Source organism: Strigops habroptila, chromosome 3 (genome assembly GCF_004027225.2).
Source record: "Strigops habroptila isolate Jane chromosome 3, bStrHab1.2.pri, whole genome shotgun sequence".
Classification (NCBI taxonomy): Eukaryota; Metazoa; Chordata; class Aves; order Psittaciformes; family Psittacidae; genus Strigops; species Strigops habroptila.
Genome location: NC_044279.2, coordinates 5995253 through 6018619, shown reverse-complemented (window position 1 = coordinate 6018619; position 23367 = coordinate 5995253). Strand labels below are relative to the sequence as shown.

At 39.8% G+C, this 23367-nt stretch overlaps 1 protein-coding gene across 10 annotated transcripts in view; it reads right to left on the bottom strand.

The window, feature by feature from the left end:
• The window catches only part of CELF2 (CUGBP Elav-like family member 2), a 567687-nt gene that overhangs the window by 367101 nt on the left and 177219 nt on the right, over positions 1-23367 (bottom strand). The window contains exon 1 of one of the 10 annotated variants that reach the window (XM_030479089.1): positions 12924-13505. The exons of 7 other annotated variants lie outside the window; for them this stretch is intronic. Coding sequence is in view for 2 of the 3 variants with exons in the window: in XM_030479077.1 (XP_030334937.1) it covers positions 12924-12976 (53 nt within the window). In the remaining variant the exon portion in view is untranslated. Of the gene's footprint in view, positions 1-12923; positions 13506-23367 lie in introns of those variants that run through there. 2 more of the 10 variants (XM_030479077.1, XM_030479081.1) reach the window with 2 other exon arrangements.

Below are 23367 nucleotides of genomic sequence, written 5' to 3'. Positions count from 1 at the left end.
AAACAAACAAACAACCCAAACAAAAACCCCAAACAAGCCCTCCCACCCAAAAAAAAAAAATCTTGGTTGAACACACAGGTCCTTCCACAGAACAGTAGAATTAAATGAAAATCAAAACTTGACCAAATTATATCAAGGCTTGCTATGCACGTAATGCAGTTAACCATCTATGTATTTTCAGGTGCACTATCCAACTTCAGAAAGTTTGAATTATAACACACAAAAGATCTTACAATCTTGAAATCTTCAAGACCCTGTCTTTTTTGGCCAGTCTAATCTAATCCTTTACCTCACGGATGTGTCTGAATTTATCTTTGATCACCATTGCATTAAGCTCCCAGGAATTAAATGAGAATCTTGTTACATTAAAACAAAGTTGTTTATAATCAACCATGCACAAGCTGTTGGTATGGCTAGCTGCCACACAAATCAAGCTTAAATCAGGCCAGGCTTACAGCTGAAATACAACTAATATGACATTATTCTTTCAGACATTTGGTTAGGCTGACAAATTTGTAACTCTAATTTACACAATGTCCCCATGACATGTGGCAGTACAGCTATTGTGTATGGAGATTTTTATCATGGGAAAGAGAGGGAGGAAGTCTACATTTTCCTAATGCAAATCTTTCCTTCCCATTACATTTTTGGAATGCATGCTAGTTTGCTAAAGTATACAGTTTACCTATCTAAGAGTACACCAAGTTCAAATGGTGATGGGTAATTGTCTTAATGCAATGCAAAACTACCCTGTGGAACTCATCAATCCAGAAAGTGGTTAAGATACCGTATATAATACTGCGAAATAAAAGTATATTCTTTAGCAACACAAGGCTTGAAAGATTTATCTTTTTTTTTTTTTTTTTTTTTTTTTTTACTCATGCATTGTATCAAGAAAGCAAATGCTGTTGGAATTCAGTATTAGGAAAGAAAATTCAATTAGCAGGATTTTAACACTCTTGTATAATACAGGAATTGTCTCATGGGATCAGAAGGGAGTTTGTTTTATATGACCTTCCATCCCTAAGAGGTACAAAACCCCTAGATGGATAGGGATATGTTGCCAAATAAGGAAAGATTCTTCTCCACCTCAGACAGTAATTGCCCAAAGCGTGAGGACGTAAGTCCTTCCCCATCCATTTTAATCCTGTCTAATTGTAGATGTTATCATCCATAATTTCCCCCCTCCCCCCTAATTCTAAGTATTTGCTATCTACTGGCACAGTATCCTGCAAGCTATTTGTCATATGGGTTATTCGTTTCAAATCTCTCAAAAGATCTTCCCTCCTTCCCCCCCCATTGTGACAAACTGGCAAAATACAAACAATAAAAGCAAAAAGAAATACAAAATACAAAAAGAAAAACAAACTGAGATGTGCTTGCAATTCCGTACAGTTCCTTGCCTCCATAATTAAACGGTCCTCACAATTTCAGACCTAGGACTTCCTTATTAGCTAACTATTGCTAGAAACTCTCAGTTAAAGCACATTTTTTATCACTTTCCTGAAGGAATTCAGAATTGGCTGCTGGTACTGAGGAGATACAAAGATACCATATATAGGTAACTGCTCTGTTCCAGATCATCACATCTTAAGAAACTGTCATACATACTGATTATACAGCTTCCTCCCTGCAAAGCTGATTGTATTCAGTAGTGCCACACTAAGCTTCCAGCTGCTGAAGAAATACAAAATGCCCAACCCTTTGCTGCTGGGCTAGTTCCGCTTTCCCATCTCACTTTTACCATGTAGATTTGTGCAAACTTCCTGTGTGGTCCGACTGCTGTTGTGTATTATAAGAACAAATGGGGATAAAAAGAATAAATGCAGAACTAATTCTTTCCTCCAAATCATCGTGTTTTGTGATGTTGCAACCTGGATCCTGACATTGTTTCATGTTCAAATCACAAGCTTGCTGTATACATGGTTCATTTTCATCAACAGAGCTTGTTTCCCCCCTGTTGTTATAGACTGTATTTTCATAATACCTGCTTAAATTTAATCCACAACCTGAATTGACAATACACGATGAACAATCAGCCCTGTAATAACTTGCAGAGAGTTTAATGGGAAAACAAGGCAATGATTAGCACAGTCATATTAATACTAGTACACAGTTACATTTAAGCTAGGTTTCTGTACATTACAAGACATTCTGTTTTAAGGTGTTTTATTTTTATTATGTTTCATTTTATTGTCCCTGGTCATGGCAGAGGGTGGAACTAGATGATCTTTAAGGTCCCTTCCAACTCAAACCATGATTCTATGATTTTTCCTTAAATAGTGACTATGTTGTTTTATCTATAAATTAACTAAAGACTTTTCTTATGACTTTTTCTGATATGATGCCTGCCCGGTAAACATCTGTAACTGTAGCAAAAATAATTCTTGCAAAGGTAACTTCTTATCGTTATGTAAATAGGATAAAGTTATGCCTCCTGGAATTGAACCTCCATGCTTCATCCATGCTCATTCTCCTTGTTGCCTTTACTCAACCACACCAATGTGAACAACGTAAATTTTCTTTGCAGTGGATCAAAGTCTTTGTGCTATTTTGTGGCTGCAAGAATAATTGCTTATTTTTGTTGCTGAGCACCCCACTGTACTTGGTTGTGCAGTATCTGCAGCTAAGATAGAGAAGAAAAGATGTGAAGTGCAATAACTGCATCCCAGACTCCTACCAACAGGAAAATTCAGATTGCAGCTTACTACAGAAAATGTTGCTAGAGAGTGTACTTTTAAATTAGGGGACCTTTTAATAAAAGAGACTTGCTTTTTCTCTGGGGTGTGGGGGTGGAGAACTGCAACTGCTTTTAAATTCTTCTTATGAGTAGAATGACAGTAAAGATGTAAAAGAAGACCTTAAAGTCCACATAAAATAGTGATTTAACCAGCTTTGAAGCATCATGTAACAAGATTCCACAGTAGCACTCATAAGACCTATGTGCATGATGGAAGCTCTCATTAACCACAGATTTTAATGACTCTCGTGGCAAACAGAGCAACTTACTGCCCACAGACGTAGCTGCAGTGCTCACTAAACAGCAGGGAAATCTGAATTCAGACTAAAAGCAGTCCCAGAGCTATATATGAGAACCACGTTGTTCTGGGTTAAAAATACAAACTGCTTTTGCAGGAATTAATTAATAAGTTACAAAATCCCTTTGCAAAAATCAGGAAACTTTCAATCCAAATTGGTATGGAAAAAATAAAGTTACTGTCTAATATAGCAAGTTTGGTTTCTCCTATTACCACTTTCCATAGATTTGGAGTTGATATGCAACTTACACAGTTAGTTTACACAGCTTGCCTGCGACCTAGGTTGCCATAGGTTTAGGTTTGTTAATAGATTATGCTAAATATATTAGTCTACTTGAACGTTGATTACAGAGCAAAGAGCTAGGTCATCTGTTTCTTTTAAACACAGGAAAAAATAACTAGAAAATTAAAACTTAATGTAACCTTATTCCCAAGAGCTTTTTAGAGTCCAGACTTCAGACACAGTAAAACTGGACATCGGCAGGATGCAATTAATTAGTACAGTAAGTGCTCTGACCAAGACATTTTTTCTCCTATTAGATCCAGAAACTTTCTGTACAAAAAGAAAGATGTCAAGTCTTCTGCAGAACATGTGGGGCCCAACTTACTCTAAGTCAGTAGATCTTGCTCAGTTTGTGTCATCTGGAAATCTAACCCCAAAAGTCACATAAAAGACCCTGCCAATTAATTCCTGTTGGAGTCAACAAAAGTTTACATCAGTGCTTAAATACTTTTCTCCCCACCACCACATTTGAGACCTTTAATACTTATCTTCCCCTTCCAAGCCCATAATTCTTCCCAAATCCCTTATTTTGGCAGATCCAGCCAAAACTTGACCCCAGTCAATATGTTGAAGCTCTTGGTAAGGTCAGTTTTTCCAAAAAGGGGGAAGTCCAAGGGCCCCAGGGACATCCACCAGCCCCAGAAGTACCAGCTACTGGTGGGACTGAAGTTCTTCCCTAAGACCACACAAAAGCAGAAAGGATGTTGAGCTGAAGTGCAAGTTAGCGACATGCCCAGCAGCTCTACTACTGGCAGGGCACATAAAAATTAAGGCTCAAATACATAACACAAATGACAGACCCAGTACTTCTCGAAGGAAGTCACACATAAAGCCATGCAAACCTCCCAGGGACTAGAAACCACCTCTGATTAATATACAGTAACCCCTTGCTTGCTTAAAACAGATTAATTACAGCCTAAGAGACTGAGAAGTGAAATTCATCCTACAAATGCTTGAAGGTGAATTTAGTTACTATTTGCAGAATTAAAGTAGTCTCAGCTTGAAATGTGACAGTGCCTCCTGGTTCAGGGTGAGCGTAATAGGAAGAGTAGTGTGGGGTGACACATGTAGATTAACTTACTTGTAGATTTATAACCTATTCTTTGTGGAAAAAGATTAGTAAGTCCACATATCTTTCAGAACTCGAATGTCCACAGCTTCAAAGACTCGCCTGAAGTCCTTTCTATAATACATAATACTTTTCTTCGGGACCTGGAAAACAAGAACCCTACTTAAAACAAAGAGTCTTAAAGCTAAAGAAAAAACCTAACCTCTCCCTTCTTTTACTTTAAAGCTTTCTGTAGCATCCATGCAAATTCTTGGATGGAATATGCTTAATCAAATTGCTCTAAAGTCATACCAAGATTTCCAACCCCAACTAAGTTCTGCCTCCATTGATCTACTACTTTAATACATAACTGTATTAGTCTGCAGTTCAGGTATGTCAAGCTGCGAATCAGTCTTCTACTACTGAAGACTCTTGCAAAGTTACCTGAACAAGTAAATGAACTTTTTAACACATACAAAGTATCCATATAAAGCATTTCTTGAAGATAACCAGCTACTGACAATTTAACTTGACATCTGAAAAAGGAAAAAAATCTAGCACAACTGATGTGACAGATCTTTCCAATAATCTGAAATCCACAAGTTCAACAGAAGAGGCAGTGCATTTATTGTGATAATCACTGGAGCCTCCCAATATTTCTACCTTTAAAAATTCTTTAGTTTTAAATCTCAATTGGAAAAAAACCCCAAACTAAAACCAATAAAAAGCCAGTATCTGCAGATCAACAGCAGTTCAGTAACAAAGTGGTCCACTAATACCAGCTTGTGACCAACTCAAGAACAAGTATCCCGTAATGAACGGTCAGAACAAACTACACAAGGGATGCGTGGACTTTCCCAGATGAGGAAAAAAAAAACCTGAGGAACCTCTTCTACTTGTGATGAAACATGGGGAAACACACATAGTCAAAGAAAAAGCATCTGAGAAAGGTAAATACAAATGTAATTCATATGAGGTTGGTTTGTTTGGGTTCTTTACTCAGAAAAATTTGAATATAATCAGTAGAAGCATGTTCAGCTGCTCATATGAATGTGGTTAGTAACATTTAAGTTACGCTAAGAATTTTTTTAGTGCCACAGAGCATTTTTCAGGAGTATTAGAGCTCCTGAAGTCTGAACAGGTTCCTTGGGAGACAGTGATACTCACCAGACATAGGGAACAGTTAGAGTGTTTTCCTTGCAGATAAGAAATTCAGCTCCTGCTCAGGTCAAACAAAGGAAAAATCTTCTTGGCCTTGATATAAAGGCCCAGGAAGAGAATTTGCAAATCTCCTAGGTGATTTGCACCTTTGCTTCATCCGTCGTACAGCACTTGAGACTAGCAGGGGTGCAAGAGATCTTTAATGAATCTATCTTGAACAAAACAAAGCCTGTTATACCGGCAATGCTGTTACAGTAACTACTAGAAGAGTTTCACTGCTCTAATGACACCCCTGCTCTAATGACTGCATGGCGAGAGTGGGTACCTTACTGATGGCTGGGAAAATGTCATGTGGAACAGGTATCACTGAATAAATGTGGTGGAACACAGGTGAGTAAAATTGTATGTCAACTGAGGGGATTAGAACAATGGAGAGCAAGACATGAGCCTATAAAAAGAATTATTCATACATGCAGCTATGAAACATGAAAAAAGCAGCTATGCAGAGAAAGAACTTGAATACCAAAGGAAAGACTAAGCTTGGAGGCAGTTTAATAAAGCAGAACGGTAACAGAGCTTACAAATTTTTATAAAGGGTTACTGAACAGAAGCATCACACACCGAGAAATACCCAAAGGGGAATAATAAGAAACCCAAACACCCAAGCTGAGCAATTTGCCATTAGGCAAAGCTCAGCCAGATCATTCAGCTCTGTGTTCCAGGCTTCAACCAGCTTCAGCCTAACAACTTCTTGGAAAAAAAGCTCGTGCACATGAGGAATTCAAGTGGCTCCTCTGTGGAACTGCCTTGCAAAGGCAGAAATACTTAAGAAAGGGTTTTAGTAAATGACCAAGGAATTACTTGTTCTCAAAAGAGTTAAATTCTAGTTTCAGTGAAGTAAGTTACTTTTATGAGGGCAGGTCGTGAAAAGCCCACCCCAAGGCTGAGTGCTCACTGCTGTGGGCTCTACATGGAAAGAGCCGTACATCTCAAGAGCCGTGAAAAGTTTATAGCCAAAGTAGAAAAGACAGGTATTAACAACTCCATTTTACTTGTGGGAACTGAGGCACACAGAGATTAAGTAACTCACCCGAACTGACACAGAAAGCCTGGGAAAAGCTTGAAATTATAACCTTATCTCTCAAGGCACAATGTAACACTGCCACTGCCCAGTTACCTTTCCTTTCTACAGGCAATTTCCTCCTTATTTGAGTTCCACTGAGTGCAGAACTAAACAAAGCTTAAAATTTGCAGTGGGTCAGTTAGGAACGAGCTGCAGAGATCCGCAGAAGTACATTAGAACTCTCGTTGGTTTAAGAGATGAAGATGATGAAATGGTAGGTGAAAATCAGTATGATTTAGTGCATGTAGGAAAGGATGATCTTGTTTTTACCTGCATCCTGCAACATATGGATCCACGTAACTGGATGTCACTAATCACCAGTCATAGAATTGTTAGGGTTGGAAAGGACCTTAAGATCACCTAGTTCCAACCCCCTGGCATGGGCAGGAATGCCTCACACTAGACAATGTTGCACAAGGCTCAGGAATGAAATTTTGGGGTATAATAGAGAAACAACACAACCTCCCCTCAAAAGAAAGGAACCTGAACTCAATGTCTCAAGGCCTTAGCAGGGAAACCACTGGAAACTGCTACCACATGTCCCAAAACATGATGCAAGACAAATTCACACATAAAAAGAGCCCTGCCAAAGCATTGCTTGGGCAGCATAATGCAACCAGTGTGTCAAACCACAGCATTTATTTGCTGCAAGATGTTGTGGGCTCAAAGCTAAAACTGCAAAACCAGATAAATTCATGAAGGAATCATTCCTCAAGAAAAAGACATCACTGCTGGCATAGGAAGTCGCTGAACTGTGCATCACTAGTGGCTGGATCACAGTGTTACTACACACTTACCGTCACACTCTTGCTAGGCATCTGTGTTGCTGGCACAGTAACTTTATATTATGTTTTAGGGGTTGGGGCAATTTAAACAATTAGGCAAAGGAACATAGCAGCAATGGTAAGTAAACCTCTTTGTGAGAGAGCATTCATTTCATTTGGATGGTTAAATCCCCCATAAAGCACATGGAAGATTTAACAACTCATGTCCAAATGAACAAGATGTAATAAGCTCGTATACAGGCTTAATATGAAAAGTAGATTGTTTTCAGTAAAACAGTGGAGAATAACCTCTTACTGAAAAGAGTGATATTGAATTTTAATCGGGGGAAAATAAAGATGCAAGAATAAATCTGCACAGGCTTAGAGAAGGACTGGATGACTTTCTCAGCCATCAACAATGGATGCAGGAGTGTGTTACATCCTAATCTGTTATTTTCTGTTATCTTCACTTTTTCAATCACTCCATATATTCTGCCTTTTTAAGAAAAAGAAACAAACCAAGAAAAACTGCCAGTATTGTCCTCAATAAAGTGCAGAGGAATCAGATATAAAAGATGGAAAAACGATTAAAATCTCATACTTCAATATAGCTGGCCCTAATTTTTCGTCCTAGTGTTACTCACTTGAGTTACTGTAGAGTCATTCAAACTGAAAGCAGAGGAATCCAGACTGTTCTGCTGCTCATATTTTACATATCAGAGCTTAGAACCAACCATCATCCCCCTGGTGTCACAACTTGGGATTTATGTCACCCTCACTAACATCCGTTCCAGTGCCATCTCTGACATGTTCTGTATTTTTGGAGGGGTTAACTGGAAAACCATTTCTCAAATGTGTTTTTCGTTATTACAAGATACACACCCCCTCTTTTTGTGTGTATTTATTTAAAGTGACCATATTGTGGCAGTTATGGGGGAATTCGTATTGTCCACTGACATCTGAAATTCCGTTATCTGTATTTTATAGTGGTGATGGAGTCCAGCATTATATCCCTGGGCCAAACTTTCAGGGCTTTTTTTCTTTTGGTTTTGAGTAGTGGGTGGAAACAACATTGTTGAGGTCCTCAGAGTAAAGCACATGTGAAATAAGGTTTTTTTACCCCATTTTTCCTAAACAATAGTTCTGTGCTGGGGGCTCCATGCACACAACTGTTCTGTTCAGATACTGAATACAATGCAGGATGCCTTCTCTTAAGCTTGGCTAAGATGGAAAGACAAAAGCCAAAACAGGAATAAGACTCACGCATCACTGTTTGGTCTTGGCTTATCGGTCTGTGCCAACAACTGAATTTGAGCTGTGTATGAACTTTCCTCCCCCCTTCCCCAATTTGGTCACTTTAAAACTATTCAATCCATAGGCAAACGCAGGCGCAGGGTGTGGTGATAGGGCTACTTACCCAAAATAACTCTTAATACAAACACCAACAAGGCTGAAATTGCTCCTCTTGGGCTGACTTGTCAAGCATGAAAACGGCTTTTTTCCCTGAAAAGCCAAACCATTAACAGGCTGTTTGGATGGCATGCGTGGTGGGGAAAAAGCATTTTGGAGAGAACATTTGAATTGGTACATCCGCCTGACACATGATGTGTTCCAAACAAGATGTTCCCAACTGCACCAGCCAAGTTTTATGGGCCAGTTCAGTAATATTTGTGAAATGCAGGTCGTCTGAATGCAGAGTAATACAGCAAGATCCACTGCTTCACAGACTGTAATTTGACCACTCATCTGAGTGAGCACTCGTACTCTTTGCTTGGATTTCACCTTGAGGTTGCAAAGTTGAGTTAAAACCCACTTTTTTTTTTTTCCTAGCCATAAGCCATAGAAAGGTCACATACTTCTTCAGACAAGAATGCAAAGGGGTACAAGGTCTTCCCTGTATAGGTAGCTCATGTGATTCATAGTGCTGCATTTAGCCCTGTTGGAGCAAATTAAGGGAGAAAAGCAGCAGCATAGACATGGCCTTGAGGCATATATTTTGTTCTCTTTTAGTACCTCTCCTTGCCATGCTTTAGCTGCTGTAGAGGCCCAGAGCACAGGTCACATCAGAAACGGCGACCAAAGCTGTCCCTGTCACGTATAAGGAACAAAACCACATCCCTGAAGTACGGGGGAAGTTTTAAACAGGGATTGGAGACATCTCTGGAGTCACAGCAGCTGATCTTGGTCTCTTATGCAGTAGGGGAGCTAGATTCCCAACTCCCATATCATTATGGATATAAGTAAATGGGATTTCTATGTCTGCGGAAGGCTGGGCAAGCACACACCATTTGCTGTAAGGCTCTGAAGGATTTTAAAAAGGCCTGAAGTTTTGCCAATCTCTCCTGGCTCCAAAGAGTACAACAGACATGGCACTTACTGTAGTCACTCTGAAAAGTGAGAAGGCATTTATAAAGGAAGATCAGGCAGCAGTGTGTTAATGTCAAAGCATAGATTTTATGCTGGGAGCTTATCTGAAGAGAGACAACAGGAGGGAAAGAATAAACCCATGAGCTCTCCCAGATTACTTTCCAGTAAGTTTAATATTCAGATCACTATCAAGAAATCCAGTGAAAGAAGGTATTTTCTGAAGTGGGTTTTGTTCTGCACATTAAACTGTGTTTGAAGCCCAAGTTCCTCCCCCTTTGCTGTAATGTGAACTCAGTGGGTGCTGAGGCTTCCCAGAAAGTATTGCAGCCCTCACTGTCCTACCCCAGACAGACACAATGGAAGAGGGAGGCCTGATGTAATATTATGTATACACACCATATTGCCATTTATTGCCATTAATACCTCTGCTAGCTCTCCCAGCGCTGCTGGGTGAAGTCCAACAAATCCCCCGTCATCCTCCAATACCACCTCTCCCACCCATTAGGCTCCACCACCACCCACAGCCTTGTCTGTTGTTATATTGTACTTTTTCCTTTATTATTATGCTTATTGAGAGGGCAGAGGATGTGTTCCAATGGATTCGGGGAGCAGGGCAAAAGAGACAGCTCAGCTAAGATGGTAACCAGCACCAAGGCAGTCCATAGCTGCACCAAGTCCCTGAGAATTATTAAGCCCCAATGCAATTATTCCCTCCCTTGCTCTGCCTCCATGAAATCCGCATCCTTCAGTCTCTTCCCACCTAAGCAGCTCTCAAACTGTGAGCGAGTCACAGAATAAGTTACAGTAGGGGCACAAGGAAAACAAAGTTGAGAATTTGCTACCATAGGATGCTACTCTTGAGCTGAGCATAGCATTTGCTACAGCATTTCATTTGGCTCTTAAGAATTGTTTCATGCCACCTAAGAGAAACACACAGAAACATTCCTGTTTCTTATATTAGTTACAGGCTTCTTTGTACATGGATGGGAGGCACTAAAACCAGTAAGCTGAGAAACATCAAACAGGCTGGAAATTGGTCTGCAGAAGAGGAACAAAAATTTTAAAAGGCAGAAGTAGAATTTCAATGTAATAAGTCATAAGCCATATGAGCCGCATGTTGACTTCCAGCTTTTCACTATCAGTGATCATTTTCACTTATACTAAATACTGTGTCGTGCCACCCCTTAACCCTCTGTGTCCTGCAGCTGATCAGCAAAATGTCACGTCTGTCCAGGGTTGCTGCTGTAATCATACACCGTAACTACACACAGAAATGTCCAGTAAAATTCACTTAATCACATCTTTAACCTACTCTGTGTCCATACAACTAATCTCCAGATTCACACACAACATTGGGAAACGTCACAATGCTATAGGGAAAAAGTGTCAAGGAGGTATTTCTTCTACAGTCATGTAAACACATAATTTTTCTAAGAAAGTAGGATTCTTTGAGGGGGCAACAGTGTCTCCTCCTTCAATCTTTTCAACTTTCAAGTCCTCTGTTTCATCCCTCAACACAGCAAAAACCTGGCATCACCTGACTTGACTAGCAGAGGAATCAGAAGTAGTCTCACAGAGAGAGATGAACTTTTAAAGTAATTCCTAGAATAGATTTTCTGGAGCACACGCTGTAAGACAACACATATGAAGCTCTGCAAAAAAAGTCCTTTTCTGGCATTCATTGGTGATGACTCACAGCAGTCACCCCGGCTCTGGTCTGATGTAGTGTGACCGTTTACCCCAGATGCCAATCACAGCACTCCAAGATCCCGCACAACAGATTTGAACTAACATCCGCACTGAGACTTTGAAAGTCGAATAGAAACTCATCATTCTGTGCTGGCAGTCTTAAATGACTTTAAAAAAAACCCCAAACCAACAAAACAAACTTGCAATAAGACCGGTGTGCCAAGTCTCATGCCACAGTCAAGGATGGAGGATTTCAGTTCACATCCCTATGCACGGGCTCAGAAGACAGTCAGAGAAATTTAAAGTTCTAAAAAAGAGAAGTTCAACGTTCTGCAAATGTGAGGAAAAAAAGAAAATACCCCTACTAATGTAAGTAAACTTTATAGTTTGACTTTTGAAGGGCTGTTTTTCCTCCTTCAGCTCATGACACTTTAATAAGTTCTTTAAAACGTAGCAAGAAGCTAAAATATACTTTAATGTATTATTATTATTATATATATCAAAATATCACAGTTGACATACCCCCTCAAAACCCTTGTAATTTACTCCCTTAAAAAAACCCCAAACATCTGTATTAATATGAGGTGCAGCTTCATGTTTTGCATAAGAGCTGAAGGAAATATATTTAATTTTACGTTTAACTATTTCTATAATTTCACCATCTACATTCCCAAATATTTCCAATGTTTCAGCGAAGTTTCTGCAAACCATCTGCAAACTTTCTGCGTGTCCGGACACTCAATAAAGGCAATTACAAGCAGCATTAAACAAGGACATTTAACACTGTGGAGCTGTAATATCTGCTGCAGGCATTAACAGTGATTCCCCCCCTTCTTTTTAGCAGCTCAAGTTACCCTTTTTCACTATACAAAGAAAACAAAAATAGCAGTGCTGAAGGTAAAAATCAGCAGCAACTTTTAAGTATCAAACACACGCCTTGGAAGGACAACAAAGTGTGGAAGTTTCAACGACAAAACAAAACAAGAAACGAAACAAGAACATTTATCCCCCTTCCTTCCCCCAAGACTATTTCCCACTCCTTGCTCAACTTTCGTGCTGTTTTTCACTCCTCTGAAGTTTCCCACCCGGTTCCCCTGCAGAGTGCAGTGCGGAAAGCAGAGAGTTAATCCCGCAGTTTCAACTGGTGTGTGCCTTTACTGTTAACTTGAATTTGCAGAGCAATCTCTCCTTATAAAAAAGGAAGAAAGAAGGAAAAAAAAAAAAAAAATCCTCTCTGCACTGTAACACCGAGCAGTATATTTAAAAAATCTCCCTCGGGTCTCTCTAAACATCTGCTCAAAGGTTTGCTGTATCTTAAAAGGGCTCTAATTACCAGAAACTCCTCTCTTACTTAAGCCCAGAGCTCACATTTCGATTATAACTCAAGCTCCAGTTAATTTAGGGCTAAACTAAAAATGCCTCTACCAAACAGAAGAAAACATAGGCCTACCTTAAAACTTTCCAGCTTTTCAGAGGATCCAAGTCAGAGATTATAGACACCATTGCAGTAATAATAACAATAAAATATATATAAGGAAAAAAAGAAACCCACGGCAGGGAAGCCTAACCACAAAAGCAGCAAGTACTCTACTCAGTGTGGGAATGACAACAAACCCAGCACAGCTCTTCCTCCTTCTCAAGCTGATAAGCACTTGTCCCAGCTTCTCTCCACCCCCAAAATCAATCTTGTGCTATATTGCTTCACAGTCCCAGTTTCATTTCTTCACCACTACCTTTTAAAGCCCTTGTACTCTGCTCCAACTGATCAAATTTGACCTTTTTGTAGCCCACTTTATTCCAAGCACAGCCCTCAGTTAAATCTCTCTTTATTAACACCGTCCTTCTTGGCTTTCTCTTGGAGCAAACAGCTCAAGCTTGAAGCCTCCAGTCTTTGCCAGCAATCATTTACAGATTACTGAAAGCTGCAGTCTTCTCCTTTTGGGTATTTCCTTCTACTTCTGAGGGTTGCTTTTATATTATTTCCTGAAGGTTGTTGGGGGCTTTCCCTGTTCTATGCAGGTTGGAGTCTGACACTTTTAAAGGAGGGACTTATCGCAACTCCTCTCCCACCCTTCTCTCCTCCCCTTACCCCTCATATAGACAGGCAAATACACACATCAAAAACAGTACACGATCTTTTGAATACAGGATCATCTTTGTTCCCCCCTTTATTTTTTAAAAGCTATTAGACTTGTAAGCTGAAGCTGTGACTGAAAGCAGCCTGATTTGTATTATGGTGGAATGATAAAAAGCCTGATAATACAAAGACAGATGTAACCCTTTGGGTGTTTGAAAGGGGGAAAAGATGTCTATAGAATTCTGTTAACTCCATTTCTTCTTTCTGTTGCTACTTAAAAAAATAAGTAGTAAAGCATCCTCCAGATCACTATGGTGATCTGAAAAGTTGTGTAACTGCTGTTAGTGTGTGTTTGGGAAAATCTAAATGAGTGGCTTATTTTGTGTTTCTGTAACACTTTTTGACATTGATTTCCCTGTATTTAAGTATTTATCTTTTGCATTTTTTTCCTCTCTAAATATTTTCCTTTCACCATGTGAATGACTGTACCCTCTCCTTGAGCTCGACTGATTCTTGGGATTTCTGGAAATTCCCAAATTAAAATTCGGGGGGGGGGGGGGGGCGGGAGGGGAACAAAACTGCACCTTATGAAGTGTTCAGTTGGAACCAAACTAGCCCAAATGACAGATAGTTCCACTTTGCTTTTTATACCACAGGCATATCCTCCTAGTTTCAATTTGCCACCAGTTCCCCAAAAAAACCCCAAACCCTAAAATTAAAAAAAAAAAAGAAAGAAAAAAAAGTTAAGTTAATCCCCTCTATGTTAAAAAGAAGTAGTAATATGGTCATATAGAGATCTGGTAATGTGTGAGATACACACTCATGGAAACATAATAAAGGTTATGATAAGGCATAATAAACTTTTGAGGCTGCTTTAAGTTTTCCACCACCACCTTTGGTGAGATAGAACTTGAGCTATGTCTAAACTGTTTTCAGGGCTCCCTTGTATGCTGTAGGCTGGTTTTGGGAAGCATAACACCCCCTTTCTCTCCCCCTTGTTGGCATCCCTATAGTCCAAAGGCAGCACAGTCTTGCCCTTGCCAGAAGGTGACACTTGAGGCTTCCCACTGCCCTGTGACCGTTTTGCCTGCCAAACACCAGCCTGGAGATAGAGGGGTCAGATAAAACAACCAGTTTTAAACTATCTAGATACGAAGTGCCTTCTGTGTTCAAAGGCCAGGGCATCACTGATCCCCTATTTAGGGGAAATGCACACTGAGTCCTCCCCTGCCTCTTTTTCCACACCTCAGCTTGGTGAAGCTGACCTGCCCCAAGTTCAGACCTCTGGATTTTACATCCTCCCCTGGGCAATGGCTCCAATGGCTTTGCTTTGTCTCTGAGGGGTGTAACAAGGATAAACACATCAGAGACTGGTGATGGTGAGATTGCAGATGCGTATCTGGGGAAGGAGGACGGCTGGGGTTTTCAGATGCTCCAGCTCCCTCTTAACAGGCACAAGCTGTTTCTCACCTCATACACACGTATCTCTGAGCACTTCTTCAGAGATAAGGGTTGTATCCACCTCTGGAAACTTTGGGGCCATATATTTATTTACCTACAGGAGGTGGATTAGATGCTTGCCATGGAAAATGAAATCCAATTGCCACTTGTCATATGTTTCTTTGTGGAGCTGAGGAAACCTTCATTTATAGCATGGGAAGGGATTAAAAAGAGATTGGACATCGTCTCTTCCTTTCTTCCCAAAAAGTTTGTAAGCCACTGTTACACAGGCTAATCCCTCACTTGAGACTGGGGAGGACATAAGTGGTTACAGTACATTGCCTTTCCTCTTTTCTCTCTACCTTACTGTCAAATTTTCTGGTTTTAGAGCTGTATTTACACATTTTCCCGTATAAACTTCTCACTGAATGTTTCATATTGATGACCAGGCTCAAATTAAAAAAGGCTTCAAGCTTAGCCTTGCAAACACAAAAAGAAAATCAAAATACCCTCTTCTGTCATGTCCCTTTGACAAGCAACAGTTTGAGTCCTTGTCACATGCTATCCACCCACTGTTGCATGTCAAGATAAGAAAGAGGCAATGATGCTCTGCCCTTCCACCCCACTTTGGGATCTAACTGGTTTCAGTTTCTGCACTGGTCAGGAATAGGTGAGAGCTACAAGGGTAAGAGACCTTTACATTAAGGTTGGATATTCATATCTCCTTCCAGGACTAGACAGATGAAGTGGAGGACCACAATTTAGCCTGGTGTATATGGAGAAACCAACACTAAGAGTAACAAGTGATCCCCCGTCTCCCACTTCACGTCAGTGCCAAACTGCACCAAGATGCTGAAGATCTCTTACTCCGTACATCCAGAAATTCCACAAACCACCTTAATTTCTAGAATTTTATCTTTTACAAGTATATTTTATACTTTCTATAGAGACAGTTTTCACTGCACAGAAAACACTCCATTATTTCCCCCAATGTATCCACATGAAAACTATACCGTAGGAGTAAAGATTCTTATTCCTTTCATATTTGAAGCTATTTATGACAATTTTTATTATTTTCACCTTAAATTTTCATGTCTGAAATGAAAGCCAGGTCTCCATTTTGCCGGACCTGGATGGCATTTTGCCATCTCTTCCTACAACATTGAAGAAAGCAACTATAAGCTTTCTAAAAATAAAACGAGAAGATTAAGTTTAGCACAGAGAAACTTGCGACAGGCAATGGATTTTCCAAAACAGCCTCACGTATTTCTTGCAGCATGTAGCTATAGTAGGAGAAAACAAATAAAACAGAAACCCACTGTAAGATTATATTAACTCTTGTGCTTGGATAGCGGCACTCCAGCCCATCTTTTAGTTCAATGTTTTTTTTCTGTTGCGGTTAAGAACTTTGTCTTCAAAATTTTCATTTTTATGCTTTAAGTGAAGAAATTTCCTATGATCTTCAGCTTGTTTGCCAAGAAACAGCCAGCACATCTGTGAAATATTACTTAAGCAAATTTATTACACTTAGCCAGAAGGCAACAACCCTAAAAGTTTCCTCTACCTGCTGAAAACCAGCCTGTTGTATAACTTGGGTCTCTCATGCAATAACATGCATGAGCTAGCAAGAGCTTAGCAGTTCTCAGTTAATATGATAAAGAAGTACAAGCTTTCCAAGATTCTGAGTCATGTTAAAGTAAATATATATATATGCTTTTGAAAACAGTATTCACATCTACACACATACACAAAAGGATCTCTAAGCAATGTCATCATCCTTAGTTTAGACAGCTGTGGAGTCAAAAAAGTTCCGGATCAGCTAGCTACAAACATTTGAAGGTCAAGTACGGGACAAAGCCTTTAAAAAAGGCATAAGCAATGATGGCTACTGAGTATTACAAAGATGGTTTTATGTCTTGAGAGTTTTTTCCCCAGCTATTTCTTTACCAGAAACCTTTTGGACTGAGGAATTCATAACGTTGGGCAGGAAAATAAACCTAGTAAGCAGTTTGAGTTGGTTATTTAATCTTCTTTCAAGGGTGTTATCTCATTCAAAATATTTTAGGAGCCAAGGAAGGTCTGCCAAAGCATGACCTTTTAGTCAGGATGCCCAACAGCCTGGTTATCAGGCAATAATAAAATAAATAACCTTTCTAGAAAGATAAATAACCTTCTAGCACCTTCCCAACAAGTATTTTCCACCGCTTTTTCATATAAAGCAATATTAAGTTATTTGAAAGAAATCCTGGTCTTTTACCAGTCAAACCTCACTCTCCCTAGGGAGCCTGTTGTTAAACAAAAGCTTATCTATTAAAGACTGGCCTCCAACTTCAGGGCTGCTGTTGTGGGCTGATAAAGGCCTTTCTCCAAAGTGCCTCATACTGTCCCTCCCCACCAGCCTTGCCACCCCCCTGTCTCTCCTCCCAGTGTCTAATGCCTCGCCTTTTAAGCAATGGAGTGACTAATTGAAAATGCATTCCAGTGCTTTACAAGCAGCTCTTCCTTTCCTGCTGACCAGTCAAATGTTTTAAAGTTGGCAAGATGCTGTTTTAACTTGGGAACTTGAGCGCTTGTTCGTGGCCTGGATGTGTGAAAAAAGAAATCTGTCTGAATTCAATAATTCTATAAAAAAAATATGAAAAATCTCACTTCTAGAACTTGTATGAGTATATCCAACTATTGCAAATCTCTAATGCAAGTCCATTCTCTCTTTGTGAAATACATGACCTGGAAGACAAGAAGTTGTGAGTCCTAAGTTTATGAAATGCACCTGGCCTTGGACACAACTAGAGATAAAGCAGTTACAAGCAGGTGTAAATCCAAGTGACAATTACCCTTTGGGAAAGAGTACTGTAACTGAAACACCCTGGAGACAGTAATCACTGATTCATGGCCAGTCAATGTCCATCCAGTCTGGGATTCAGCACATCGTATCGTACACAGCAACTTAGAAGTTGGCTTCATCCAGCAGCTTAAGAGATTGAAAGAGTTTGTTTCTTTACTAAGCAGCAGGCCTGATTGTAAAAAGCTAGCACTTCAACAGTTAATCATTAATCTGAAATTACATACATGTGTCTCATACTTATCGACTTCTCACTTTTAGAAAGTCTACAGAGACAAACTTTCAAGAGATGCTATATTGTTTCTTTAATACTGATTGTGATTTTAATGGATTTTCAAGTACTTTCAGGTTTTGCTCATGACAACTGCTACAATAAAAAGCCTTATGAACAAAGATGTGTTTTGTGCCTATTCACACCTAGCAGAAAATTACTGTTATGGCATAATTTATTACGGGAGAAACGTTTTCCAGCCTCTCTGAAGAGAGAGTCTTCCCCAAACTCCCATCATCCTAATTGTTAAGGTGTTTGTAGTTTACTTTAAGCAGCACATGAGCCAAACATTTACTTCCTCTGCTAAATTTCTTTTTATTGGCTAGCAGGAGGATTTCTTCATTCTGCAGCACTGGTAGAGCAAGAACACTTCTGTAGTCCAAGGCAGGGCTTGCCCTTCCTAACCCAAAGGAAAGAATGAAAGAAAAGAAAAGCTCCTTGTATTTGCCAGACATGTTCAAAAAGAGCTACTTGCACACCCTTTCATTCCATTCGGGAGAGTCATGGGTCAAATTTGGGAGAGAGGAAAATAGCAGCTGTTAACTGTTCCAGTGCTGCAACAGACTGAAAAGCCAAAGCTGACACTGCCTGTCTTTTAATTTTCATTCCTTTGGTGTCAGGTCATACAGTGAACACCAGGAGGTCCTTATGAATCCTTATGAAAAGGTTATTGTTCAGGCCTGCTCTGTAACATAGTCCAGAAAATAAAAACTTCAGTAATGACCTTAATAAGTGCTTTGTTGCAAAGGCCATGTTTTCACATGGACTACAGCTGCATTTATGCAGTCTGAATGCCATCTCATGCAGCGTTGAAGTATAAATCTAAGAGTAATTAAATTATGCTGAATGCCTACTGTAAAATATTTAGGAAACGATTTTCAAGGAGACAAAAGAAAATTAGTGATTCCATATCTGTATGTCTTTAATAGACTCTTCAAATATTTACCTCCAGTTTTCTGCTCATCTCAGAAGTCCAGAGAATAGGATGGTTATTGGTAAGGGACTAGATGGAGATATTCAGTTAATTCTTCTCAATGTCTTTCTTCTTGACATTGAGAAAACTATTTTTTTATCTGTGCCCTACTTTCCCATCTGGGAGGGACAGATACCACCCTTGCAATCTACAGAGCAGAACACTAGGAACTTAATAGAAGACATAAAAATTGGCAGCTTTATGAAATTCCTTCCTTTCCAAGATTGTTTTAAGTCTAAACCAAGTGAAATACTGGTTCGTCATTCAGTGTAAAAGAACATGATCTGTTGAGACAGATGGCTTCCACCACTTCAAAAATTTAGGAGTTGCTGTAGCACAGTAAGGAAGTCCTGAAGCTTAAAAAAATGGTCGCCTATACCATACCCTTTAAAATAAAAATAATTTGAAACTCCAAAGTCATAGAGGGAAATAAGGGGAAAATTGCAAAAGAGAATAATTACGAAATCAAGAAAATGGTGAAATAATTCTTCCATTTCTAAAATTCATCTTTACTAAACTACATTCAGGCACATGATTTTAAAAGTACCAACCACAAACACCTACCTTGCAAATGGAGCTTATATCCTTTAAACAGAGAGTACAGACACACACAAGGTCCCTTGTGACAGCGTGCTTTGCTATTGACCTAAAGATGATGACATGCAAGCAGGGAAAGAGAAAATGTTTTAGATGCCAGAACTATCACATACATATTTCATATAAAGGCATGGAGAAGTATCCTTTTAGCTTGCACCAGCACAGGCTGAGCTTATGTCTGACTCTGGTCGGGATTCAAGATTTGCTGGACTCACTAGAGAGAACACTCTTTCATCTTCCTGTTACAAAGGCAGGGAGAGCTGACAAAATGGGAAGACTACTTTTTGCCATAACAGCTGGCAGGAGATTTTTATAGGCACAAAATCCAATTAAGTGTCCTGATTCTGGGCATGTAACTCCCCTGGAGTCTTTGTTTGGAAGTGCTTATCTGCTTGCATAGACACAAGCATCTACAAACACATGTACAGGTGTGTGTATATATCTAAACAAAGCACGATGGAGCACACTGAAATAGTTTGTTGCTCTCCTAAGGGGGAAAAAAGCCATCAAACCCATGTTATCCCTGTGAAAACAGCACAGGAGAGAGTTTCATAACAGTATTACTTCATCAATAGAAGACTGGAATTAAATTCAGTTCTAAAATGCAACTTATCCATGTAAAAGGTTCACTAAAAAGGTCCTTTTCCTAATTCAGGGGAAATCAGAGAAAGCATATTTTTTTCCTTAATTACTGAGTGCAATTATTTTTCTTTATTATCTTTGGAAACTTCTTTTGTTTGTGAAAATGCAGTACCATGCTTTTTCTATTTCTGAGGACTACCCATTTTAAAAAAAGCATCACGTAAATGTTCATTCATTCCCATGTTGGCTATTCCATTACTTCCTACATCTCGTCATGAAAGTTTTATATCCTTCAAAGCATTAATAGCTACTGTAGCCCAGATTACATTATTTATATACACAGGTCATATTCATACATAGTTTGTTTACAAGAAATCCTTTCCTTCGGATCAAAAATGCTCCAAATCTCATGTCGCACTTTTCTTTCTTGCTGACCTCATTTACAAAAGCCCAAGCACGTTAGTGATTTTGCTTCCAGACAAGGCCTAGGCTGTGATTCCAATAAAGACAAGCACAGATCCCCATGTTGAAAATAAAATATTTTTATTACTTTCTAAACCTCGGCCATAAACATTCATTGCTTCATCTGACAAAATCCCACCAATAAATCCCCCAAAAAGAGTCAGATTAATAGAACCATCTTTCTAGAACATTACATTGCCCTCTGGACACCGGATGTCTTGAAAATTTCATATTGCATAGTTTGGCCCATAAAGCAGCAAGGAAAATATCCTTGTTTACTCATCTGGGTGTTCAATTGTCATAGCCTAAGCAAATTCAGGCTTCTCTGGATGCCCAGGACCTAATACAGGCTGATTCCCACAAGCCTGGAGGGGGTTGGTTGCTAATAACTCATAGGGTGTCCTTGGGAAACTTACTTCATTTCACAGGTTCCTGGAGCGTCAGGCAAGAAGGGATCACTAGATCATCCCATCTTAGATTTCACTGCCCTCTGTCTGACAGAATTTTCAGAGGACTGAATTAAAAGCTGTATTTGTTCCTCATCAGCCAGGACGGAGTTCAGTCTCTGCCCGAGGAAACCAGGAGGGGAAGATGCTGCTGCTCTTTGTAATAGTTTCTTCAAATAATTTATATTTCTCTTTTAGTTCATAGCTTGCCTGCAAATGAGAAGTTCCAGCTGCTGATAATTGTTCCTTATCCAGTAGTTTGAGAAAGCTTTTTCCTCTTGCAGAAATAGGTGTCTAGTCACACACCAGGATGCTTTTAGATGCCCTAAAGCCTTCCTTTACCCTTTTTCTTTTAGATACCAGCTCCTTGGGAAATAAACAGAAAGTGAACTAATGAACAGGACTAATTTTCCTTGGAGAGGTTGGGTTTGTGTTTGCGTTTTAGTTTTTGTTGTTTTTTTCTTTTCCTCTAATGGAACATTTATATGTCTCCACAAATAAAAATAATAATAAAAAAAGATTGAAATCCTCCCAAGCAAACTGAACTCTATATTGCTAACTTAAGGCATTTAAGGACTGTGACCCCTATAGTACACTGCTAGTTACTGGCTTCTAACTTGACTTTGCACCACTGATCACCACTCCTTGGGACTGGCCATTCAACCAGTTTTCAATTCACCTCCTCACTGTTCATCCAAGACACACATCAACAGCTTGTCTATGAGTATCTTATGGGAGACAGTGTCAAAGGCCTTTCTGAAGTCCAGGTGGACAATACTACCTGCTCTCCCCTCATCTACCAGGCCAGTCACACCACCGTAGAAGCTTATCAAGTTGGTCAAGTGTGATTTCCCCTTGGCGACAATTGCTGATGAGTTTCTTGTCCTCAATGTGCCTGAAATGGTTTATAGGATTGGTTGTTCCATTGCATTGCTAGGGATTGAGGTGAAGCTGACTGGCCTGTAGTTTCCTGGGCTGTCCTCCTTGCCCTTCCTGAAGAAAGGAGTGTCATCTGCTTTCTTCCAGTCTTTGGACACTTATCCCAGTCAAAAATTATTGAGAACATCCTCGCAAACATCTGCCAGCTCCCTGAGCACTCATGAGTGCATCCCATCAGGGCCCATGGATTTATGTCTGTTCAATTTGCTTAAGTATTCCCTGACCTGAACCAGTTCCACCAGTGGCAGATCACCCTTGTTCCAGCCTTCAGCCCCGGCCTCTGGGACCTGGGATTCCTTAAAGCTGGTCTTGCTACCCAAGACTAAGGCAAAGGCGGCATTCAGTACCTCACCCTTTTCCACATTCTGTGTAGCGAGGTCCCCTCTCTCATTGAACAATCTCCCCTAGTCTTCCTTTTGTCAGTTATGTACTTACTGAAGCTCTTCTTGTTGTCTTTGGCACCCCTGGCCAGATATTCCATCTGGGCTTTATCTTTCCTAACTTCACCCCTGGATGATTGGGCAATGTTTCTGTATTCATTCTCTCCTTGTTTCCATCCTCTGTATGCTTCCTTTTTGTGTTTGAGTTTGGCTGGAAGCCCTTGTTCATCCACTCTGGCCTCCTGACATTTTTGCCTGACTTCCAATTTCTTGGGATGGCACTTTCTTGAGCTTGGAGGAGGTGATCCTTGAACATGAACCAGATTTCTTGGGCCACCCTTCCTTCCAGGGCTTTATCCCATCTCTGAAGCTGCCAAAGTCTGCTCTCCTGAAGTCCAGTGTTTTGAGCTTGCTTTTCATCATCCTACCTGCCCTCAAGATCCTGAAGTGCACTCAAAGGTTGTTTCTAGACAAACTTCTTTTCAAATTATGGATGCCACATCTAAAATTCATGTTCATTTCATGATGTCAATAGTGAGGTCAGACTTCATGTCGATGTTATTGATGACAAAACTGGGCCTGATACTTTTCTGAAAACGCACTTATCCAGCTGAGGCCTGCTTTGAGATATTAATTGGCTTGTGCTCAATCCAGTTAATTTGTGCTCTGCTGGTAATCAATAGCCATAATCCTCCCTAGACTGCCAAGGGATGCCAAGTAAAGAGCCTAGGAGTACTAATACTTTTCTATTGTAATGTTATAAAGGAATGAAATGGGTATTTTTGAAGGAATTCCTGGTTTCCATTACTTACATTCCTATTAATAAAATATTTCACAGCCAAATGTTTTGTATCTTTTCTGGTATTTTACCTTTGCTGGCAGACC